General features: G+C 45.0%; 1 protein-coding gene across 1 annotated transcript in view; it reads left to right on the forward strand.

The window, feature by feature from the left end:
- DNAJC15 (DnaJ heat shock protein family (Hsp40) member C15) overlaps positions 1-25,597 on the forward strand; it is a 106,058-nt gene that overhangs the window by 58,817 nt on the left and 21,644 nt on the right. Inside the window, exon 5 of the mRNA XM_036300134.1 lies at positions 16,109-16,179. Within this exon, the coding sequence (XP_036156027.1) occupies positions 16,109-16,179 (71 nt within the window). The remainder of the gene's footprint in view (positions 1-16,108; positions 16,180-25,597) is intronic.

Genomic DNA, 25,597 nt, shown 5'->3' on the forward strand with positions numbered 1-25,597 from the left:
AAACGCGCGAACCCCAGGAACTGATCCTACCCACACTGCCGGCTTCTGAGCCCTGGGCTGGGAGCAAACGCGCGAACCCCAGGAACTGATCCTATGCACATTGCCGGCTTCTGAGCCCTGGGCTGGGAGCAAATGCGCAAACCCCAGGAACTGAGCCTCCATGCACTACCGGCTTCTGAGTCCTAGGCTGGGAGCAATCGCGCGAACACCGGGAGTTTGTCCCGCGTATCACAGGCCCAGGGACCCTGATTCTCTGGGCAGGAGGCAGCACCAAGCACCAGTGACTTGACTGTGTTTCTTATCACCTACACCTGAGATCCTGATCTCCTGTGCTTTCATACTAAGAGCCAGTGACTCCAATTCCTGGTGCAAGGGCACACAGGGACCCTGATTCTCAAGGCAAGGTCGCCCGAAGCAACAGAGACTCTGATACTGGATTCTTGGGGAACTCTGACTCCTGACGCACGCTAGGGGGCTCTGGTTTTCAACACGCTTCAGGGGGATCTCTGTTTCAGCACGGTGCAGGCAGGGTCCCTGATTCTAAGGGCGCGTACGAGGCCACATTGAGCACTGACAACACTGACTCTAAGCGAGCCTGGTTCCCACCAACCCACAACAACCACACATCTTAGTGTCAGAGCTCTTCAGTGACACTAGGGTGGCGGGAGGCTCCCACTGCACACGGCCCAGGCCCACGCAATTCGACGTTTGAACCATCGGGAAATAATCAGAATGAAGAGATGAAACAACACCCAGACGAAAGACAATGAGGAGTCGCCAAGAAAGGAAATTAATGAAGTTGAAGCATGCAACATGACAGAAAAAGAATTCAGAATAATGGTTGTACAATTCATTCACCGGATGGATGAGAAAATCAACAACCTATGCAAGAATCAGGAAGAAATGAAAAGTGATATAGCTACAATCAAAAACACCATGGAAAGTTTCAACAGCAGACTAAAAGAAGTAGAGGACCGAATTAGTGAATTAGAAGATAAGGCAGAGAAACAAGCTCAATCTGAACAGCAACTGGAGGAAAAAATTAAAAAGCAGGAGGAGAGCCTAAGGGAGCTTCGGGACAACATGAAACAAAGTAACATACGCATAATAGGGCTGCAAGAAGGACAAGAAGAGCAGCAAGGATTAGAAAATCTATTTGAAGAAAAAATGTCAGAAAACTTCCCAGATATGGGGAAGAAAAAAGTTCCACAAGTACAGAGAGTCCCAGGCAAGATGAACCGGAAAAGACCCACACCAAGACACGTCATAACGATGGCAAATGTACAAGACAAAGAGAGAATCTTAAAGGCTGCAAGAGAGAAACAGAGAGTTACCTACAAAGGATCCCCCATCAGATTATCAAATGATTTCTCAACAGAAACACATCAGGCCAGAAAAGAATGGACAAAAATTTACAAAGTGATGCAAAGCAAAGGACTGAATCCAAGAATACTCTATCCAGCAAGGCTATCATTCAAAATTGAAGGGGAAATAAGAAGCTTCACAGGCAAAAAAAGGCTAAGGGAGTTTATCACCACCAAGCCAGCAATGCAAGAAATGCTAAAGGGACTGGTGTAAAAAGAAGAACTAAAAAGCCCAGAAAGAAAACAGCCACACACACACACAAAAAAAATTAGAAATGGCTACAAACAAGTACCTTTCAATAATAACTTTAAACGTAAATGGACTAAATGGTCCAATCAAAAGGCATCGAGTGGCTGAATGGATAAAAAAAACATGACCCATATATTTGTTGTGTACAAGAGACCCACCTCATTAGAAGGGACTCACACAGACTGAAAGTGAAGGGATGGAAAAATATCTTTCAGGCAAATGGAAATGAAAAAAAAGCTGGGGTGGCAATACTTATATCAGACAAAATAGACCTCAAAGTGAAGGCCATAACAAGAGATAAGGAAGGCCACTACATAATACTAAAGGGATCAATACAACAAGAGGATATAACCCTGATAAACATATATGCACCCAATGCAGGAGCACCCACATACATAAGAAAACTCCTGGAAGATATCAGGGGAGAGATCGACAACAATACAATCATTGTAGGGGACTTTAATACACCACTGACATCACTGGATAAATTCGCTGGACAAAAACTCAGCAAAGAAACAGCGATCCTAAATGACTCACTAGATCAGATGGACTTAATTGACATCTTCAGAACACTTCACCCCAAAGCCACAAAATGCCGGGGTCCAACCCCAGCGGGTCCAGGGGTCCCCAAAGGTGTGGATGGAGTCGGCGAAGAAGTTCTGCTTAGGATCTCCAGCCAGGTTCTGTGTCCATGTTCTCTTGCTAGGTTCTCCAGCCAGGTTCTGTCCAGGTTCTCCAGCCAGGTTCAGTCACCAGGTTCTAGTCAGGTTCTCTTGCCAAATTCTGTAGTCAGGTTCAGTCCAGGATCTTTTGCCATGTTCTCTCGCTAGGTTCTGTCTCTAGGTTCTGAGGCCAGTTTCTGTCCAGGATCTTTTGCCATGTTCTCTCCAGCGAAGTTCTTCTGTCTCTAGAGAAAGTTCTGTGTAGGTTCTGTGCCTAGGTTCTGTCTCTCTTGGTTCCGTATTCTAAGTTCTGTGTTCTAAGTTCTGTGTCTTGCTGTCTTGCTGTATCTGTATTTATACCAGTTGATTCAGTCCTATCAATCTCTATTACAAAGGTTAGGGCGTTTCTTATCTTCATTCCTGGGAGTAAAGATTATGTAGCTTAAGCATGATTGTTCGTAGTTAAAGTGATTAATTACCCGCCTGGCACTTAGTTAAGAGGTTTTATTCCCTCCCTAACTTCAGGGGAAAATCCCTACCTGGGGAAACAACCTTTCTCAGAGACCTTGGTTAAAACACATAGTGCCAAGAAGGTGAGCAAACATATTAAGAACAGTATGCCATATATGCCAGGTCCCTTGAAACAGCAAGCATGGACCGGCTCCCGGCAACAAAATATACGTTCTTCTCAAGTGCTCATGGGACAGATTCAAAAATAGACCACATATTGGGTCACAAACAAAGTCTCCCCAAATTCAAGAAGATTGAAATCATACCAAGCATCTTCTCAGACCACAAGGCCATAATATTAGAAATAAACTGCAATAAAAACAACTGAAAATACTCAAACACTTGGAAGCTGAATAGCACGTTATTAAATATTGATTGGGTTACCAATGAGATCAAAGAAGAAATTAAAAACATCCTGGAAACTAATGAGAATGAAAACACAACAATCCAAAACCTTTGGGACGCAATGAAAGCAGTCCTGAGAGGGAAGTTTATAGCTCTACAGGCCTATCTCAACAAACAAGAAAAAATGGTAGTAAATCATCTAAATCTACAGCTCAAAGAATTAGAAAGAGCGCAACAAGAAAAGCCTAGAGTGAGCAGAAGGAAGGAGATAATAAAGATCAGAGCAGAAATAAATGACATAGAGACCAAAAAAACCATACAGAAAATCAGTGAAACCAAGAGCTGGTTCTTTGAAAGGATAAACAAGATTGACAAACCTCTAGCCAGACTCACCAAGAAGCAAAGAGAAAGGACCCAAATCAACAAAATCAGAAATGATAGAGGCGAAATAACAACAGATCCCACAGAAATACAAATGATTGTTAAAAAGTACTATGGACAGCTCTACTCCAACAAACTAGACAACCTGGAGGAAAGGAACATATTCCTAGAAAAATACAACATTCCAAAACTTAATCAGGAAGAATCTAAAAATCTCAATAGGCCAATAACTATCCAAGAAATTGAAGCAGTCATCAAAAAGTTTTCAGCAAACGAAAGCCCAGGACCAGACGGCTTCACAGGGGAGTTTTACCAAACATTCAAGGAAGAACTAAAACATATCCTCCTCAGACTACTACAAAAAATCCAAGAGGAAGGATCACTTCCAAGCTCATTCTATGAAGCCAGCATCACTCTAATACCAAAACCAGGTAAAGACAACACAATGAAAGAGAATTACAGGCCAATATCCCTCATGAACATAGATGCCAAAATCCTCAACAAAATCTTAGCAAATTGGATCCAGCAGTACATCAGAAAGATCATACACCATGACCAAGTAGGATTTATCCCAGGGATGCAAGGATGGTACAATATCCGTAAATCAATAAACATGATACATCACATAAACAAATTGAAAGAAGAAAACCACATAGTCATATCAATTGATGCAGAAAAAGCGTTTGACAAAATTCAACACCCATTTTTGATAAAAACTCTCAGCAAGGTGGGAATTGAAGGATCATACCTCAACATAATAAAAGCCATATATGACAGGCCCACAGCCAACATCATACTCAGTGGACAAAAACTAACACCATTTCCCCTAAGAACAGGAGCAAGACAGGGATGCCCACTCTCACCACTCCTGTTCAACATAGTACTGGAAGTGTTAGCCATTGCAATTAGGCAAGAAGAAGAAATAAAAGGCATCCAAATTGGAAAAGAGGAAGTAAAACTGTCCTTATTTGCTGACAACATGATATTATACTTAAAAAACCCTAATGACTCCATCAATAAACTATTAGACTTAATAAAAGAATTCGGCAGTGTAGCAGGATACAAAATTAACGCCAAAAAATCTTTGTCATTTCTATACACCAATAGTGAATGTGCAGAAAGAGAGACTAAAAAAGCAATCCCATTTACCATTGCACCAAAAAAATTAAGCTACGTAGGAATAAACTTAACTAAAGAGGTAAAATACCTCTACTCAGAAAACTACAGGACGTAGAACAAAGAGATTGAGGAAGACATAAAGAGATGGAAGAACATACCATGTTCTTGGATTGGTAGAATCAACATCATTAAAATGTTCATACTGCCCAAAGCAATCTATAAATTCAACGCACTTCCCATTAAAATACCAATGGCATATTTCACAGACCTAGAACGTACTGTCCAAAAATTCATCTGGAATAAAAAATGACCCCGAATAGCTCCAGCAATCCTGAAAAAGAACAAAGTAGGTGGGATCTCAATACCAGATATCAAGCTGTATTACAAAGCCACTGTTCTCAAAACTGCCTGGTACTGGAACAATAACAGACATATAGATGAATGGAATAGAATAGAGAGCCCAGATATCAGCCCCAACCAATACGCTCAATTAATATTTGACAAAGTAGGCAAGAACATACAATGGAGCCAAGATAGTCTCTTCAATAAATGGTGTTGGGAAAATTGGACAGATACATGCAAGAAAATGAAACTAGACCACCAACTTACACCATACACAAAAATAAACTCAAAATGGATAAAGGACTTAAATATACGATAGGAAACCATACAAATACTAGAAGAATCCAAAGGCAACAAAATCTCAGACATATGCCGACGCAATTTCTTCACTGATACAGCTCCTAGGGCATTGGAAACTAAAGAGAAAATAAACAAATGGGACTACATCAAAATAAAAAGTTTCTGCACAGCAAAAGAAACCATCAACAAAACAACAAGAAAACCCACTGTGTGGAAAAACATATTTGCCAATGTCATATCTGATAAGGGTCTAATCTCCAAAATTTATAGGGAACTCATACAACTTAACAAAAGGAAAATAACCAATCCAATCAAAAAATGGGCAAAGGACCTAAATAGACACCTTTCAAAAGAGGACATTCAGAAAGCCAAGAGACATATGAAAACATGCTCAAAGTCACTAATCATCCGAGAGATGCAAATCAAAACAACAATGAGGTACCACCTCACACCTGTCAGACTGGCTATCATCAACAAATCAACGAACGACAAGTGCTGGAGAGGATATGGAGAAAAAGGAACACTTGTTCACACCTGGTGGGAATGCAGACTGGTGCAGCCACTATGGAAGACAGTATGGAGTTTCCTCAAAAAACTACAAATGGAACTCCCATTTGACCCTGTGATCCCACTTCTAGGAATATATCCCAAGAAACCAGAAACACCAATCAGAAAGGATATATGCACCCTATGTTCATAGCAGCACAATTCACCATAGGTAAGATCTGGAAACAGCCCAAGTGCCCATCTGTAGATGAATGGATTAGAAAACCATGGTACATCTACACAATGGAATACTATGCTGCTGTAAAAAAGAAGAAACTCTTACCATTTGCAACAGCATGGTTGGAACTGGAGAGCATTATGCGAAGTGAAATAAGCCAGTCAATGAAGGAAAAATACCACATGATCTCACTCATTTCTGGATAATAAAGACCATTATAAAGTTATGAACAAAAATAGATACAGAGGCATAGCTGCCTAGAACAGATTGTCAAACTACTGCAGGAAGGCCTGGGCGGGGGGGTGGGAGGGCAGAAGCGTGGTGGGTAAGAGATCAACCAAAGGACTTTTATGCATGCATATAAGCATAACCAATGGACATAAGACACTGGGGGGTAGGGGAGGCCAGGCGATTGTCAAGGGCGGGGGAAAAAAAAGTAGACATTTGTAATACTCTTTGTAATACTTTAAGCAATAAAAAAAAAATAAAACACAATAAAAAAAGGAAGTCAGTGAAATGTATATGAAAATAATATATAAATTGATTAATAAATAATAATAACATGAGATAACAGCAAAGACATGATATAAAAACAACATTGATAAAAACAATGACAGAAAATTGATCAAACTTATTCTGATATCTCCCTGTATACCAGATTAAGAGTAAAATCACTTTCCGAGTGCTTGACTAATTTCCCTTGTGATGAAGTATTTACAACTTTAACGTCACACGCTCTTTAAACTTGAGTGAAAGCAACATATAACTGACCATGTCCAAAACCGGTTCAGGTAGGAATATTCCTACTCTGACTAGATTGGCGCCAGCGAGAGCTTTATATGTATCGCACATGCACGAGTCAACGTTTATTTTTAAATTGCCAGTGCACGTCATATGTACCAGACAGTCGGATGGACATATGGTCAGTCACTTAGCCTTTTATATGTATAGATAGATTCTCTAACTTTGATCAGTATAGGAGAAAGTTAATGATATTTTATGATTACTGTGTGATATCATTTAACACTTAAAGTTAAGAATACTTTCCCTACCATAGATTTACCAGTAGTTATATTCAAATTTTTGTTGTTGTTAATCCTCACCTAAGGATTTTTTTCCCATGGCTTTTCAGTGTGAATGGGAGGGAGGAAAGAACGGGGAGAGAGAAAGAGAAACATTTATGTGAGAGAAACATCAAAAGGGGTGGGGAATGAACTCATAACCCAGGCACATGCCTGTGACTGGGAATCAAACCCGAGATCCTTTGGTGCATGGCGGACGCTCCAACCATTGAGCAACACCAGCCAGGGATATATTCATATTTTTATCTGATGTTTCTTTAGAGCAGTGGTTCTCAACGTTCTGGCCCTTTAAATATAGTACCTCATGTTGTGACCCAACCATAAAATTATTTTCGTTGCTACTTCATAACTGTAATGTTGCTACTATTATGAATCGTAATGTAAATATCTGATATGCAGGATGGTTTTAGGCGACCCCTGTGAAAGGGTTGTTCAATCACCAAAGGGGTCGCGACCCACAGGTTGAGAACCACTGCTTTAGAGCCTGTTTAAATTTTTGTGGGTGTTGGCTATCGTATAATATATACAACAAATCTCCTGGTGATTTAATCAACATAATTAAGCAAATCTTAAAGTTTTATATTGGTATAATTTTTAAAAATCTCTTATAGACTAGCAGATTTTTAAGGCCAAAACATTTTATTATTTCTTATGATTTAACAAGAAAAATAAAAACGGGGAGGGAGGAAAGAAAATAGATCAGTTCAGCTTGGTACTTTATCCTATCTAATAAAAGAGAAACATGGTAATTGGCGTACCACCGCTACCCTTCCCATTGGCTAATTAGGGCAATATGCAAATTAACTGCCAGCCAAGATGGCGGCTGGCAGCCAGACAGTTTGAAAATAACATGAGGCTTGCTTGCTTCAGTGATGGAGGACTCCAACGTTCCCCGCCTGCCACTGCAGGCCTCTGAGCTGCAACTCTAAGCAACTATGTAACAAATATAGAAGCTAAACAAAACCCCAGAAACCTGCTTTAGTCCACCGCCGGGCTTCAGCCAGCAGAATCACAACATTTGTAAGCAAAGGCCAGAAACCTACTTTCAGCAGCGGAGGCCTAAGAGCTGGAGCCAAGCCTCAAAGCTAAAGCTGGCCCAGAATAAAAAAAAGAAAAAGAAAAAAGGAGCGGTTGAGAGCTTCAGTCACCCCCAGCCTGAAAACAGCCATCAGCCCCTCACCCAGACTGGCCAGGCACCCCAGTGGGGACCCCCACCCCGAAGGGTGTGTGACCAGCTGCAAACAGCCATCATCCCTTCACCCAGGCTGGCCAGGCACCCCAGTGGGGACCCCCACCCTGAAGGATGTGTGACCAGCTACAAACAGCCATCATCCTCTCACCCAGGCTGGCCAGACACCCCAGTGGGGACCCCCACCCTGATCCAGGACACCCTTCAGGGCAAACCAGCCGGCACCCACCCGTGCACCAGGCCTCTACCCTATATAGTAAAAGGGTAATATGCCACCCAGCACCGGGATCAGCGGAGCTGCGAGGCCTCCTGGCACCGGGATCAGCGTGACAGGGGGCAGCGCCCAAACCCCCTGATCGCACTGCGGCTCTGTGTGTGACAGCGGTTGGGGCCACAACCTCCCTATCTGCCCTGCTCTGTTCGTGACAGGGGAAGGCACCCCAAACCCCTGATCAGCCCTGCTCTGTGCCTGATAGGGGGGAGCTCCCCAACCCCCTGATCGCCCTGCGGCTCTGTGTGTGACAGGGTGCGGCGCCCCAACCCCCTGATCGGCCCTGCTGTGTGTGTGACAGGGTGCGGCGCCCCAACCGTGTCCCCCCTCCCCCCCATGGGCCCTGCTCTGTGTGTGATGGGATAGAGCCATAACCTCCCCCATTGGCCCTGCCCTGAGTGTGAGGGTGGCGGCGCCCCAACCCCCTGATGGGCCCTGCTCTGTGCGTGACAGGGGGCAGCGCCCCAAACCCCTGATTGGCCCTGCTCTGTGCGTGACAGGGTACAGAGCCCCAACCCCCCTGATGGGCCCTGCTCTGTGAGTGACAGGGGGCAGTGCCCCAACCTCCTGATTGGCCCTGCTCTGTGCGTGACGGGGTGGTGCCGCAACCTCCCCATCGACCCTGTCTTGAGTGTGACAGGGGATGGTGCCCCAACCCCCCAATCGGCCCTACCCTGAGCGTGACTGAGGGTGGCATCACAGCCTCCGGATCGCCCTGCTCTGTGCATGACAGGGTGGCGTCCCAACTCCCCAATCGGCCCTGCTCTGAGCCCGACCAGGGGCTGCACCTAGGGATTGGGCCTGCCCTCTGCCACCCGGGAGCAGGCCTAAGCCAGCAGGTCGTTATCTCCCGAGGGGTCCCAGACTGCGAGAGGGCACAGGCCAGCCTGAGGGACCCCCCTCACCCCACCCCCCGAGTGCACAAATTTTTGTGCACCGGGCCTCTAGTTAAAATATAAGAAGAGATGATATCTCCTCTTATCTGAGAATAGAAAGAGAAAAGTTATTTTAAAAAGGGACCCAAATTAGCGAGTTATTTATATTGCTTACTATATCTTGTTGTAATATTATTCAGAATAGTATTTGTTATTTTTCTTGCATTTTTATTGGGCTCCTATAACATCCCATTCATAGTCTTGAAATGAACATATGAAATGTTTTATAAACACATTATAAAACCAAACACAAAGGTTTTTGAGAATATCATATATCATTCAAGGCACTCCTATTGTTAGGACAGGTAAGTATAAGTTGACTTAAGATACATTAAGTACATGGTTATAAAGTTTTTTCCATTGAACTGGAAGGTGTACAGAATTTCACAAGGAAAATTCAGTGATTAAGAACACAGACTCTGATAACAAGTGAATCTGGGTACGAGTATCAGTTTTACCATGTACTAAGTGTGTGACCTCAATTTTATCATCTGGAAAATAGAGGTTCTGTTAGTTTCTACTGCATACAGTTGTGAATATTAACACACGTGAAAATTTTAACATATTCATGGCACTTAGTAACTACTCAATAAATGCCAGTGAGGCAAAACAGATTCTTATCCTGGTCAAGTTATATTTAGCTTCTCTGTACTTTAGTCACTTCATTTTTTTAAATATTTTTATCTATTTTTAGAAAGAGAGGAAGGGAGAGGAATAGAGAGATAGAAACATTGATGAGAAACATCGATTGGCTGCCTCCAGCATACCCCCAACTGGGGATTAAGTCTACAACCCCAGCTTGTGCCCTGACTGGGGATCGAACCAGCAACCTCTTGGTTCATGGGTTGACTGCTCAACCACTGAGCCACACTGGCTGGGCTCTTCATTTTTGAATTGGAATTAATAATATGTAGCCATGTTAGAATAATATTAAGTGATATGATATGCTTTTATTTATTTGTAATACTAGAGGGCCGGTGCACAAAAATTTGTGCACTCGGGGGGAAGAGGGGGTCCCTTAGCCTGGCCTGTGCTCTCTCTCAGTCTCGGACCCCTCAGGAGATAACGCCCTGCTGGCTTAGGCCTGCTCCCGGGTGGCAGAGGGCAGGCCCAATCCCTAGGTGCAGCCCCTGGTCGGGCTCAGAGCAGGGCCAATTGGGGTGTTGATGCACCGCCCTCTATCACCCACAGAGCAGGGCCGATCAGGGGGTTGGGGCGCCGCTACTCTCACACTCAGGGCAGGGCCGATGGGTAGGTTATGGCTCTACCCCATCACACACAGAGCAGCGCCCATGGGGGGAGGGGGTTGGGGAGCTCCCCCCTATCAGGCACAGAGCAGGGCTGCTCAGGGGGTTGGGGCCCCGCCCCCTGTCACACACAGAGCCGCAGGGCGATTAGGGGGTTTGGGCGCTGCCCCCTGTCCCGCTGATCCCGGTGCCGGGAGGCATACTACCCTTTTACTATATAGGATAGAGGTCTGGTGCATGGGTGGGGCCGGCTGGTTTTCCCTGAAGGGTGTCCTGGATCAGGGTGGGGGTCCCCACTGGGGTGCCTGGCCAGTCTGGGTGAGGGGCTGAGGGCTGTTTTCAGGCTGGGAGTGACTGAAGTTCCCAACCGCTCCTTTTTTTCTTTTTTTTTTTTTATTCTGGGCCAGCTTTACCTTGAGGCTTGGCTCCAGCTCTTAGGCCTTCTGTGGCTAAAAGTAGGTTTCTGGCCTTTGCTTACAATGTTGCGAATCTGCTGGCTGATGTCCGGCGGTATTTGTTACAATGTTTCTTAAACTGCCTGCTCAGTGGCCTGCAGGCGCAGGTGGGGAACGTTGGTTTCCTCCAACGATCCTCTATCACTGAGCCAAGGAAGCCTCATGTTAATTTCAAGCTGCCTGGCTGCCGGCCTCCATCTTGGCTGACAGTTAATTTGCATATCTTGCTGATTAGCCAGTGAAAAGGGTAGCGGTCGTACGCCAATTACCATGTTTCTCTTTTATTAGTGTAGATGTTTTTTTTATTGATGATACATTTTTATAAAAGTACCTACCAGATAACAGGTGCTGAATAAATGTTGGCTCCTCTTTCTTCCCATTTCCATCATGAATACAGAAACTAAATATTTGCCCTTAACCAATAAATAGAAGGGTAAAACTTATTTGCTTCCCTCTAGTCCTTTCATTCAGGCAATGCAGATTTTGAGATTTTCAAGATGTAATTACAGTGCTGTGGTTCCATTTTCTCTGGTCAGTGAATCTAAACTACTTAGACTATATAACCAAGTAGGTAAAGGCAAAATGGAGCTGACTCTGATGACTTATTTAAAAAATACTGTGTGCTACAAATGATTCTGTACATTCTTACAAAATCTAAAATATTTTACTGTCCAGAAAAACTGTTATTACACCTGGTGTTTTCTGAAATGATGCACATTTATGACTTTCAAACTTTTTAAAAGCTTCTGTGGAACTCTGTTTAAATGTTGTTGAAAGAAAAAGATGAAACCAGATTCTGCTCTATTTGCTGCAGGCTTGGGGAATACCTCAGTTCCACCCCACTGCCGCACTCCCAGCAAAGTGTGTTCCAGGGAGCATAATTTGAAATGGCTGATCTAGGCAACATGGTATTTAAAGTTACATTTTCAGTTTCATGGTGAAATTGTCTACACTGGGAGATACATCAGAGCTACATTTCATTTTTATACTATGTTTAAGAACTAGGATTCTCTGCCTGGCTGGTTTGGCTCAATGGATAGAGCATTGATCTGCAGACTGAAGGGTTCTGGGTTTGATTCTGATCAAGAACACATGCCCGGGTTTGTGAGCTTGATCTCCAGTAGGGAGTGTCGCAGAAGGCAGCCAATCAATGATTCTCTCTCATCACTGATGTTTCTAGCTCTCCCTTCCCCTTCCGTTCTGAAATTAATAAAGTATATAAATATATGTATATGTATGTGTATGTGTGTGTATGTGTGTGTGTGTGTGTGTGTGTGTGTGTGTGTGTGTGTGTATATATATATATATATATATATATATATATATATATATATATATAATAAAAGCCTAAAGGCAGGCGGACATCCCCTGAGGGCCCCGACTGGGAGAGTGCACAGGCCCGGCTGAGGGTCCCCCTACCCCATGCACGAATTTCATGCATCAGTCCTCTAGTATAAATAAAGAACTAGGATTCTCTCATCTTGTTTAATCTTTATAACAATAGGCACATGTATTAAGGTCCTAGGGACTTTAAGAAAAGGGGATAAACCTTGCACACAAAAGATACTACTTTCTTCATCTCAAAGCTAACCACTAGGAGTCCAATCATTATTTTCTTAAAGGTAGAATATTTTGAATGACCATATTTGTGCATATGAACTTTTCACTGACTTCAGTCTAGTTCATTGGTTGCTGGGCTTTAGTGTATGTAATGCTCATGGAGTTTTATATACAAACCCACATGCATTGTTATTGCAGGCAATGCAAATGATTTTCAAGGATAATTTTGACTGAAGTGCTAAATATTGTCTTATGTGTTAAATTAAAGCTTAATATCCAGAATAAGTTGCAACTTACCATATATACTTCCTCTCAAAAAATGCATACAATGAAAATTTGAATGAGTAGTCTGCATTTGATTAACTTTATACAATAAGGTTTTTAAAGCTTCCCTTTTTTCATTTTAAGATTTTCTAAAGTACAGTAATCTTTTAAAATGCTCATATTTACTAATACAGAACCTTTATTCTTTCAAGGACTTGAACTGTTTACTGCCATTTATTTACAATTGGAGGGTGGTAAAAAATGCATTTAATACTAGATAGTATTTTAAGATCTGCCCTTCAGTAGGGAGACATGTCAAATATATACACAAAACTAGAAAACATAACTAATATAGTAAAGAAGTATTATAGAGCAAAACAGGGGGGAAATTGCCAATACAGATTAGGTACAGTAAACTAAATCATATTAGAATTTTTCACAGTAACATCTTTTTTATTCTTGATAGGCAGTTAAACAATGAAGTGTTCATTGCCCTGATACAATGGTAATGATTTTTTTCTCAAAATTTGGTACTCTTTGTCTCTATCTGGGGAGGACTCTACAAACCAAAAAGTAAGTTTGAAATAGTCTTTAAAAGACTTCTACAAACAGCCAAAAGGAATACCCATAAGTCTTTATACTAAAATACTTATTACTTATTTGTTATTTATTAACATTTTTAAAATATCCCCATCCCCAGTTTTACTGAGATACAATTGGCATATAGCATTGTTCATTATTTTATGGTGTACAACATGATTTGATCTCTATAATAATAAAAGCATAATATGCTAAATAGACCTGATATCCTTCCTGATGTCCTTCCTTCCGGACAAAGCCACAGCAGATGGGGGCTGAGGCAGAGGCAGCAGAGGCCCCTGGCTGTGGTGGTGACAGGTGTGGGCCAAGGCAGAGGTGGCCACTGTGGCGGTGGGGCCAAGGCCCTTTCACGAATTTCGTGCACTGGGCCTCTGGTATATAATAAAAGCCTAATATGCTAAGTGTCCGACCATTCAACCGTTCAATCAGTCACTGTGATGCACACTGACCACCAGGGGGCAAGGTGCTCCGACTGGTAGGTTAGCTTGCTGCTGGGACCCAGCTGATTGGGACTGGGCAAGATGGGCTGGACACGCCTTGGAGCCCTCCTGTGCCCCCTCCCTGGCCCCAATCGTGCACCAGTGGGGTCCCTTGGCCTGGCCTGCACTCTCTCTCAATCCAGTACTCATCAAGGATTGTCGGAGAGTCAGTTTTGGCTCGATCCCCGCAGGCCAGGCCAAGGGACCCCACCAGTGTACGAATCCATGCGCCAGGCCTCTAGTATGTATATACTGCAAAATGATTACCACAGTAAATTTAGTTAACATCCTTCACTTCATATAGTTAGTGTTTTTTTTTTCCTTGTGATGAGAACTTTTAAGATGTACTCTCTTAGGAACTTTGAAATACGTAAACAGTATTGTTAACTGGTCACCATGCTGTACATTCTATCCCTGGGACTTACTTATCTTATAACTGGAATTTGTACCATTTCCTCCCTTCTCCCCCACCTCTGGCTTCTACCAGTCTGTTCTCTGTTTCTGTAAGTTCAGCTTTTTTAGATTCCACAAAAATGTGAGATCATATACAGTATTTGTCTTTTTCTGTCTAACTTGTTTCACTTAGCATAATATTCTCAGGTCCATCCCATGTTGTCACAAATGGCAAGATTTCCTTTTTATGACTCAGTAATATTTCATTTTACATAATTAACAGAAGTGGAATTACTGGATCAAATGGTAGTTGTATGTTTAATTTTTTGAGGAACCTCCATTCCTTTTCCATAGTGGCTGTATCAATTAACATTCCCACTAACAGTGTACCAGGGGTTCCTTATCTCCACATTCATGTCAACACTTGTTATTTCTTGTTTTTTAGTGATGACGTGAGGTGTGATATCTCTTGGTGGTTTTGATTTGCATTTCCCTGATGATTAGTGATGTTGAGTCATACTAATCTCTTTACTTCTATTATCTAATTTTTCCTTAAGGTAATACTGGAAAGTTGTTTTATTATTTCCTTTTTACATATGAGGAAATTATAACTTATGAGGAAATTAACAAAACAAATTATATGGCTAATGAATGGTGGAATCAGGATTTTGAAGCTATATCTGCATATTTCTATAAGTACCTGCTTTTATCCATTGCAGCATGAATTACCCATACAAATTAAATTATTTTGAGCTTAACAGCAACCAACCTCTACTTTGTCAGGTACTATTATTCTCATTTGAGGCCCAGATTTTGAGTACCTTAGATAAGATCTAAGTAGCAATACCAGGATTTTGTTGTTCTTGATCTTATTTTTTTTCTTGCTTAGAAAATGTATTAATGAGAAACGTTTCTAATACTAGATAAATTAGGTTTTACCAAAATAGTTTTAGGTTTATTTAACTTTCTTTAATTATTGTTTAGAGCATAGATTCTGGCAGCCAAGCTTTTCTCATAGAGTTCTCAGAAAGTTAAATAAATTTTGAGCTATGACATGTTCTGAGATGCTCTGTTGAAACATAATAATAATAAAGCTAACTATTATGGAACACCTGTTACACAGCAGGTACCATTTTAGCACTTTGTTGTCATTAACTAATCCTTACAATTACCCTACTAGGAATATGTTTTTCCTATGTTTTACAATGAAGAAACAGAAGCACAGTGAGTTAACAAATTGACCAAGGTTAACCCATTCTAAGTGGCAATGGGATTAACATCCAGCAGTCTAGTAGCTCTGGAGTCCAAATACCTGTCTTTTACGCTCTATATACTGACTTTTCCCAAAATAATTTGAAGCTTGTGTTTTCAAACTTACCATATAGTCTATATTGCTTTATTTTTTAAATGGGTTGAAAATAATGACTGATACTACGAAGGACTGAAGAAAAATACATGCAGCATTGAATCAATTATTTATTTTGGTGGTTACTGGAATTAAGCGACAGGCTGTAATTTCATATTTATCCACAAGATGGTGAAATTTTCATTAGTTTTTAATTTCTTGAAACCCATATAAATTGTTAATTTATAATTTGACACCATTTATTATAAGCACTTTAATTTCTTTTTGCAGCCCATCTGCTGGCAAGGCCAAGATTAGAACAGCTCACAGGAGAATCATGATTTTGAATCACCCAGATAAAGGTAAGTAAAATTCTTACTTTTCATAATATGAGGGTCAGAATCTGCCCTGAATTCCTTTCAGTTTACTTGAACTCATTATAAATGATTTATAGTTTAAATGGAAGTTAATATGCCAATGTATTTTGATGTTTCTTATAATAAACTAGAGGCCGGTGCATGGAGGTCCCTCGGCCTGGCCTGTACCTTCTCAAAATCCAGGACCCGTCGAGAGCTGGTTTCAGCTCAATCCCCACAGGCCAACACCCAACCAGTGCACGAATACGTGCATTGGTCCTCTAGTATGCATATAAGGTCTTTGGTTAATCTCTTCCCACCCTCCCCCCTTTCCTCTTCCCTCTGAGATTCATCAGTCTGTTCCATGTTTCCATGCCTGTAGTTTCAGCTCCTGTGTTGAGTGTCTCCCTCTAGTGGTGAGTGCGCATCATAGCAGTCAGCTGGTCCCTTAGGCTTTTATATATATACTAGGGGCCCGGTGCACAAAAATTTGTGCACTCGGGGGGGCGGAGGGGGTCCCCTCAGGCCGGCCTGTGCTCTCTCGCAGTCTGGGACCCCTCGGGAGATAATGAACTGCTGGCTTAGGCCTGCTCCCAGGTGGCAGAGGGCAGGCCCAATCCCTAGGTGCAGCCCCTGGTCAGGTTCAGAGCAGGGCTGATAGGGGAGTTGGGGTGCCACACCCTGTCATACACAGAGCAGGGTGGATTGGGAGGTTGCGATGCCACCCTCAGTCACGCTCAAGGTAGGGCCATTGGGGGGTAGGGGCAACGTCCCCTTTCACACTCAAGGCAGAGTCGATGGGGAGGTTGCAGCGCCACCCCCTGTCACGCACAGAGCAGGACCAATCAGGGGGTTGGGGCTCCGTACACTGTCACGCACAGAGCAGGGCCAATCGGGGTTGGGGCGCTGCCCCCTGTCACGCACAGAGAAGGGCCCATCAGGGGGTTGAGGAGCTCCCCCCTGTCACTCATAGAGTAGGGCCGATAGGGGAGTTGGGGCACCGCCCCCTGTCACACACAGAGCAGGGCGGATCAGGGGGTTGGGGCACCGCCCTCTATCACCCACAGAGCAGGGCCGATCAGAGGGTTGGGGTGCCGCCACTGTCACACTCAGGGCAGGGCTGATGGGGAGGTTATGGCTCTACCCCATCACACACAGAGCAGGGCCCGTGGGGTGGGGGTTGGGGCGCTGCCACTCTCACACTCAGGGCAGGACCGATGGGGAGGTTATGGCTCTACCCCATCACACACAGAGCAGGGCCGATCAGGGGGTTGGGGCGCTGCCCCCTGTCACACACAGAGCAGGGCCGATCGGGGGTGGGGCGCCACACCCTGTCACACAAGAGCCGCAGGGCGATCATGGGGTTGGGGAGCTCCCCCTATCAGGCACAGAGCAGGGCTGATCAGGGGGTTGGGGCACCTTCCCCTGTCACAAACAGAGCAGGGCGGATAGGGAGGTTGTGGCCCTGGCCCCTGTCACACACAGAGCTGCAGGGCGATCAGGGGGTTTAGGCGCTGCCCCCTGTCACACTGATCCCAGTGCCGGGAGGCCTCTCGACTCCGCTGATCCCAGTGCTGGGAGGCATATTACCCTTTTACTATATAGGATAGAGGCCTGGTGCACTGGTGGGGGCTGGCTGGTTTGCCCCGAAGGGTGTCCTGGATCAGGGTGGGTGTCCCCACTAGGGTGCCTGGCCAGCCTGGGTGAGGGGATGATGGCTGTTTGCAGCTGGTCACACACCCTTCAGGGTGGGGGTCCCCACCGGGGTGCCTGGCCAGTCTGGGTGAGGGGCTGAGGGCTGTTTTCAGGCTGGTGGGTGACTGAAGCTCCTAACCACTCCTTTTTTTCTTTTTTTTTATTCTGGGCCAGCTTTAGCTTTGAGGCTTGGCTCCAGCTTTAGGCTTCCACTGCTGAACGCAGGTTTCTAGCCTTTGATTACCTTCTGTATTTCAAACAATGTTGTGATTCTGCTGGCTGAAGCCCGACGGACTAAAGCAGGTTTCAGGGGTTTTGTTTAGCTTCTATATTTGTAACATAGTTGCTTAGAGTTGCAGCTCAGAGGCCAGCAGCGGCAGGCAGGGAACGTTGGAGTCCTCCGTCAACTGAAGCAAGCAAGCCTCATGTTCGCTTTAAGCTGCCTGGCTGCCGGCCGCCATCTTGGCTGGCAGTTAATTTGCATATCACCCTGATTAGCCAATGGGAAGGGTAGGGGTCGTACGCTAATTAACATGTTTCTTTTTTATTAGATAGGACTAGAGGCCTGTTGCAGGAAGATTCCTGCAAGAATAGGGCTTCCCGTGGCTGGAGGGAAGCATAGAGGGGAGCGAAACCTGCTGAGGTGGGTTTCGCTCCCACTCCGAGCCGCTGCGGCTGGGTTTCCCCTCCCGCTCCCAGCTGCTCCTGCTGGGTTTCCCCTCACTCTCCCAGGTGCTCCTGCTGCATTTCCCCTCCCGCTCCCAGCTGCTCCTGCTGGGTTTCCCCTCACTCTCCCAGGTGCTCCTGCTGCATTTCCCCTCCCGCTCCCAGCTGCTCCTGCTGGGTTTCCCCGCACTCTCCCAGGTGCTCCTGCTGCATTTCCCCTCCCGCTCCCAGCTGCTCCTGCTGGGTTTCCCCTCCTGCTCCCAGCCACTCCTGCTGGGTTTCTCCCCTTGTTCCCAGCCACTCCTGCTGCATTTCCCCTCCCACTCTCAAGCGCTGTGGCGGTTTTTCCCCTCCTGCCCCCAGGCACTGTGGCGGGTTTCCCCTCCCACCCCCAGGTGCTGTGGCGGGTTTCTCCTCCCACTCCCAGGCGCTGTGGCGGGTTTCCCCTCCCGCCCCCAGGTGCTGTGGCGGGTTTCCCCTCCCACTCCCAGGCGCTGTGGCGGGTTTCCCCTCCCGCTCCCAAGTGCTGCCCCTTCCCCTCCAACCGCTGCCCCTCTGGCTGGCAGCCACTGTGGCTGGGCTTGCCCTCCCACCTCTCGCCTCCCACCTCAACAGCCTTGGCTCCGATTCTGTCCTCGAGGCCTCTACTTAGCTCCTTTCTGTACCTCTTGGCCTCCATGTTGTCCTCAGTCTTCCCTTGCAACTGGTATATGCAAATTAACCGCCGTCTTTTAGCTTCTATAATTGAAACATTGTATCTTTTGGAGCTGTTTCTTCAGGAGCTCAGAGACGGGCGGCAGCAGGCGGGGAACCTTGGCTTCCTCCGTCACTGGAGCAAGCAAGCCTCATGTTCGCTTCAGCTTCCTGGCTGCCAGCCGCCATCTTGGCTGGCAGTTAAATTGCATATCTCGCTGATTAGCCAATGGGAAGGGTAGCGAAGTTACGGCTAAATACCATGTTTCTCTATTATTAGATAGGAGTAGAGGCCCGGTGCACAAAAATTTGTGCACTCGGCGGGGAGAGGGGGTTCCTCAGCCCGGCCTGTGCCCTCTCTGTCTGGGACCCCTCAGGGGATGACCACCTGCTGGCTTAGGCCCGCTCCCCGGGGTATTGGGCCTAAGATGGCAATCAGACATCCCTCTGGCAGCCCGGCAGTCCTCAGGGGATGTCCACTTGCCAGCGAGGAGCAGGCCTAAACTGCAGTCGGACATCCTTAGCGCTGCTGAGGAGGCAGGAGAGGCTCCCACCACCACTGCTGTAATGGCAGCCATCAGCCTGGCTTGTGGCTGAGCAGAGCTCCTCCCATGTGAGAGTTCCCTGACCACCAGAGGGCAGCTCCTGCATTGAGCGTCTGCCCCCTGGTGGTCAGTGTGTGTCATAGTGACCAGTCATTCTCAGTCCTTCTGCTGTTAGGGTCAGTTTGCATATTACCCTTTTAATATATAGGATAGAGGCCTGGTGCACGGGTAGGGGCCGGCTGGTTTGCCCTGAAGGGTGTTCCAGATCAGGTTGGGGATCCCGCTTGGGTGCCTGGCCAGCCTGGTTGAGGGGATGATGGCTGTTTGCAGCTGGTTGCACCCCCTTCAGGGTGCGGGTCCCCACTAGGGTGCCTAGCCAGTCTGGGTGAGGGCCTGAGGGCCGTTTTCAAGCTGGTGGGTGACTGAAACTCCCAACCTCTCCTTTTTTTCTTTTCCTTTTTTTTTTATTCCGGGATTTATTTACCTTCTATGGCTGTCACTGGAACTGAGAGCCGGCTTTAGCTCTGAGGCTCGGCTCCAGCTCTGAGGCCCGGCTGCCTGAAAACAGGTTTCTGGGGTTTGTTTAGCTTCTATAATTGCAACATTCTTGCTTATAGTGCAGCTCAGAGACCTGCAGCGGCAGGCGGGGAACCTTGGCTTCCTCCATCACTGGAGCAAGCAAGCCTCCTGTTCGCTTCACCTGCCTGGCTTCCGGCAGCCATTTTGGTTGGAGGTTAATTTGCATATCACCCTGATTAGCCAATGGGAAGTGTGTCGGAGGTACGGTTAATTACCGTGTTTGTCTATTATTAGATAGGATAGAGGTCTGGTGCACAGAAATTTGTGCACTCGGGGGGCCCCTCAGCCCAGCCTATGCCCTTTTGCAGTGTGGGACCCCTCGGAGGATGTCTACCCCAGTGGGGACCCTCACTCCATGGAGGTTTGGCCAGCCTGGGTGAGGGACTGATTGTTGTTTTCAGGCTGGCCACACCCCCTTTAGGGTGGGGGGTCCCCACTGGGGTGCCTGGCCAGTCTGGGTGAGGGGCTGAGGGCCGTTTTCAGGCTAGACAAGCACCCTGGCAACGTAAGCTCCCAGCCTCTCCTTTTTTTTTTTTTTTTTTTTTTTTTTTTTTTATCTGGAATTTATTTACCTTCTATAATTGAGACTTTGTTGCTTTCAGTGGAGCTCAGAGCCAGGCTGCAGCAGGCAGGGAAGCTTAGGTTCCTTCATCACTGGAGCAAGCAAGCCTCCTGCTCACTACAGCTCCGTGGCTGCCGGCCGCCATCTTCGTTGGGTTAATTTGCATATAGTCACTCCAGTTGCCTGGTGGGCATGGCTTCGGTGTAGCGAAAGTACAGTCAATTTGCATGTTTGTCTTTTATTAGTATAGGACTAGAGGCCTGGCGCACAAAAATTTGTGCACTCAGGAGGAGGGGGCCCCTCAGCCCGGTCTGTGCCCTCTCGCAGTCTGGGTCCCCTCGGGGGATTACCACCTGCTGGGTTAGGCCCGCTCCCTGGGGGATTGGGCCTAAGCTGGCAGTCAGACTTCCCTCTGGCATCCCGGGAGCCCTCTGGGGATGTCCACTTGCCAGCGGGGAGCAGGCTTAAGCTGCTGTCGGACATCCTTAGTGCTGCTGAGGAGGCGGGAAAGGCTCCCACCACCACCGCTGTACTGGCTTGTGGCTGAGCAGAGTTCTCCCTGTGGAAGTGCACTGACCACCAGGGGGCAGCTCCTGCATTGAGCATCTGCCCCCTGGTGGTCAGTGTGTGTCATAGTGACCAGTCGTTCCCACTCGTTCTGCTGTTAGGGTCAATTTGCATATTACTGTTTTATTATATAGTAGTGCCTGGCCAGCCGGGGTGAGGGGCTGAGAGCTGTTTTCAGGCTGGTCATACCCCCTTCAGGGTGGGGGGGTCCTGCTGAGGTTCCTGGCCAATCTGGGTGAATGGCTGATGACAGTTTGCAGGCTGGCCAAGCCCCCCAACAGGGGCCCTCACCCCATGAGGGTGTGGCCAGCCTGGGTGAGTGGCTGATGGCTGTTTTCAGCCTGGCCACAGCCCCTTCAGGGTGGGGGTCCCCGCTGGGGTGCCTGGCCACCCTGGGTGAGGGGCTGATGGTTGTTTTCAGGCTGGCCACAGCCCCTTCATTGTGGGGTTCCCCCTGGGGTACCTGGCCAGCCTAGGTGAGGGGCTGAGGGCCGTTTACAGGCTGGCCACAGCCCGTTCAGGGTAGCGGGTCCTGCTGGGGTGCATGGCCAGTCTGGGTGTGTGGCTGATGGCTGTTTTCAGGCTGGCCATAACCTCCGGCCACCCAAGCTCCCAGTGGAGGCTGGCTGGAAGCAGGTATCTGGAATTTATTTGTCTTCTATAATTGAAACTTTGTTGCCATGAGCAGAGGCCACCTCCAGCTCAAGGTAGGCGGGAAGCTTGGCTTCCTCCATTTCCTGGGCAACCAAGCCTCCTGCTTGCTCCACCTCTGTGGCTGTCGGTCGCCATCTTGTTTGGGTTAATTTGCATATAGTCACTCTGATTGGCTGGTAGGCGTGGCTTAGGGCATAGCGAAGGTATGGTCAATTAGTATCTTTGTCTTTTATTAGTGTATACTAGAGGCCGTTGCATGAAGAGATTCGTGCAATAGGCCTTCGCTTCCCCTGTCTGCCGGCACCAGTTTTCCTCCAGCAACCGGGACCCAGGCTTTCTCTCTGGAGCCTTCAGTCTTCCTAGCTCCCGACGGAGCCTTCAGTCTTTGCAGCTCTGGATGGAGCCTTCAGTCTTCGCTCCGCCACTTCGCCCCTACGTATGCAAGTTAACCACCATCTTTGTTGGGTTAATATGCGTACTCTCCTGGTTGGTTGGTGAGCTTAGCAGAGGGACGATTAATTTACATGTTTGTCTATTATTAGGTAAGACTAGAGGCCAGGTGCACGGCATTGGTGCACTGGGGGATGGGGGAGACGTCCCAGCCTGTGCCCTTTCACAGTCCGGGAGCCCTCAGGGGATGTCTGACTGTTGGCTTAGGCCTGCTTCCCGCCAGGCTCCCGCCACTACTGCTGCGCTCGCCAGCCGTGAGCCTGGCTTCTGGCTGAGCAGTGCTCCCCCTGTGATAGCGCATTGACCACCAGGGGCAGCTCCTGCATTGAGCGTTTGCCCCCTGGTGGTCAGTGCACGTCATAGTGACCTGTCATTCCACCGTTCAGTAGATTTGCATATTATCCTTTTATTAGATAGGATAGATGAGGCTTTAGATTGATGTTCAGTGACCCACAGAAGTAGCAGGGGTATATTCTCAGCTTTTAAGGACTTAGTTACTGATTTTTATGTCAGAATACCTCACCCCTGTTTGAAGCTGCTAGCATTTTGACTAAGAAAGAGAAAACGTGAGTTGTATATTTTCTGATTATGTAAACTGATTTGTGCATCATGAATTATATTTGTTTAACCTTAAATATAAAAGCACAATATTTAGAGGATGTCCTCTAAATCTCTGAATGTGATATGTCATAGATGATTCTGAATGTCTTAATTTTATTCTGGAAGCCTCTGAGGCTGAGCCATTTATTTTTAACTGGCCAGGTTTTTAATGTAAATTTATCTTACAGAAGACAATTATTATAACTTTAACTACACTACAGCTGCTTGAGAGTGAAAGCCCATATGTTCATTACTGTTTCTGCTCTAAAATAACAGATGGTAGAAAGTTGCACTGTATTTCAGAAGTCAAGGTGGGGAGTTGGGGGAGAAAAGGGAAGTGTTCTTTGGATTTTTAATTTAGACTTTCAGTTTTATAATTATTTTGAAAAAAATTAAAAACAAATTTTGGATTCATACCCATCCTAACTGACACCAAAAATAAGACTTTATTTCCCCCAGCTTTCCCACTTAATTACTTACTATAAAAATTCTTTTTACTAAACATTATCTCCTTTGGTTTTTGTTCTTGCTGTTTTTAGTTTGAATAAACAAGGGAATAAACTTTGAAATGAGGTTTTTCTTAAAATTTCTAAACAGCTTCAACAGTTACTGAAAGATCCACTCAACTAATTAACTTTGTATTGTGGGCTTTCAGAGTAATTGCCTCAGAAAGAAAAGTGGTTAAGTACCTCCTTGAAGCCTTCTGTCTCCTAAATATCCTCTGTCTTTTCCAGGTTTAGTGTATGCCCTTCTTTTATTGATCGCAGTAGGATCAGGCACTCATCTTTTAGATGATTGACAGATGATTGATTGTGCCTATTGGCAAAGAAGCAAGTTCTAAAATGTATCTAAGAGAATATGTATTTTTAGATATCTTCAGTAAAAAAAGAAAATGTTTATATATCTTATGAGTCATTAGTGTTTAAAGAATTAATAACTTGACTTATTCAGAGATTGTATACTTATCAGAGGTGGATTTGTATACTTATCAGAGGTATTGTTGACTGTCTATAGCATGTTTACTAATATCCTCCTGTCTGTCCCTGAGTGGGTAGCAGGTGTGAGGGCCTGGAAGTAGGAGGCCAGCATTTTTCTGTCTTCTGGCTTCTAGTTAGCAACAGCCTAAACACTCTCCTTAACCTCTCCAAATGTCAATTTCATTATCTACAAAACAAAGTGATTTATTTTTAAAGCCCTTTTTGATTATATGATATATAATATCTTTATATACCTATTTAATTAATGAAGAACCTATATCATATATTTCTATTCAGATCACATTTTTAATTTAATAAAGATTCTTTTAATCTTTTTTGGATTATTGTCCCCTGTAAGAATGTACTGACACCTGTGTACACTTGCTCATATAATTGCTCATTCACCCAAAATTTTAAAGTATTTGGATTTAAGACATTTCATAAAGTTCCTAAAACTTATTCGTATACACATACTTAAGAATTTCCTCTCTAATAAAAGTATGGTGAATTAATGAATACTGGAACTACTGTAGGGAAAGAACTTGTGTATGATAGAGTTGGGAGATGATAGGTTATATATCTGTAAATTGTCTTGTAAGAAGGAAGGTTGTTTTATTTTGTTCTTAATGGGAAGAAGATTACCAATTTTAAATAAAAATGTCTGATTTTCCTTGGAGAGAAAGCCAGGAGTATTTGAGGAAGTATGAGACTGGCCAACTCCTTTAAAAAAAATCATTTGAAATTTTACAATTACAGTTGACATTCAATATTATATTAATTTCAGGTGTACAGCATAGTGGTTAGGCATTTATATAACTTATGAAGTGATCCCCGCCCCCATGAGTTTAGTTAGTATCTACTTAGCACCATACATAGTTATTACAATATTATTGCCTATATTTCTTCTGCTGTACCTTACATCCTGTGACTATTTTATAACTGCCAATTTGCACTTCTTAGTTCCTTCATCCAGCTCCCCAGCCGCCCTCCCATTATCCAGCATTTTGTTCTTGGTATCTATGTATTTGTTTATGTTTCATTTATTTATTTTGTTCTTAAGATTCCATATATAAGTGAAATCATATGGTATTTATCTCTCTCTGTCTGACTTATTTCACTTAGCATAATATCCTCTAGTTCCACAAGAAAGTGTACTCTTAATTTTGCCTCCCCTTTTTATAATTCTTCACCATGTTTGTTTTGGCCAAATCTGAGTGTTACAGGTGGTTGCAAAAATTTAAATCCTGTACCCAATGCTTCTGAAATTCATGAAATGTTCCCCCACCTCTACTCCTCCACTACCCCGAGAGATTTTCTGTTGGATTTGCTACCTGATGGTAAAATAAAGTTAGAACTTCAAATGTGTAATCAACTGTAATTTATTATACAGTTCATTATCAGCATGTGCAAAGAAAGTGACACCAGAAAATTAAGTG

This window comes from Myotis myotis, unplaced genomic scaffold (assembly GCF_014108235.1).
Source record: "Myotis myotis isolate mMyoMyo1 unplaced genomic scaffold, mMyoMyo1.p scaffold_m19_p_3, whole genome shotgun sequence".
In the NCBI taxonomy this organism is placed as follows: Eukaryota; Metazoa; Chordata; class Mammalia; order Chiroptera; family Vespertilionidae; genus Myotis; species Myotis myotis.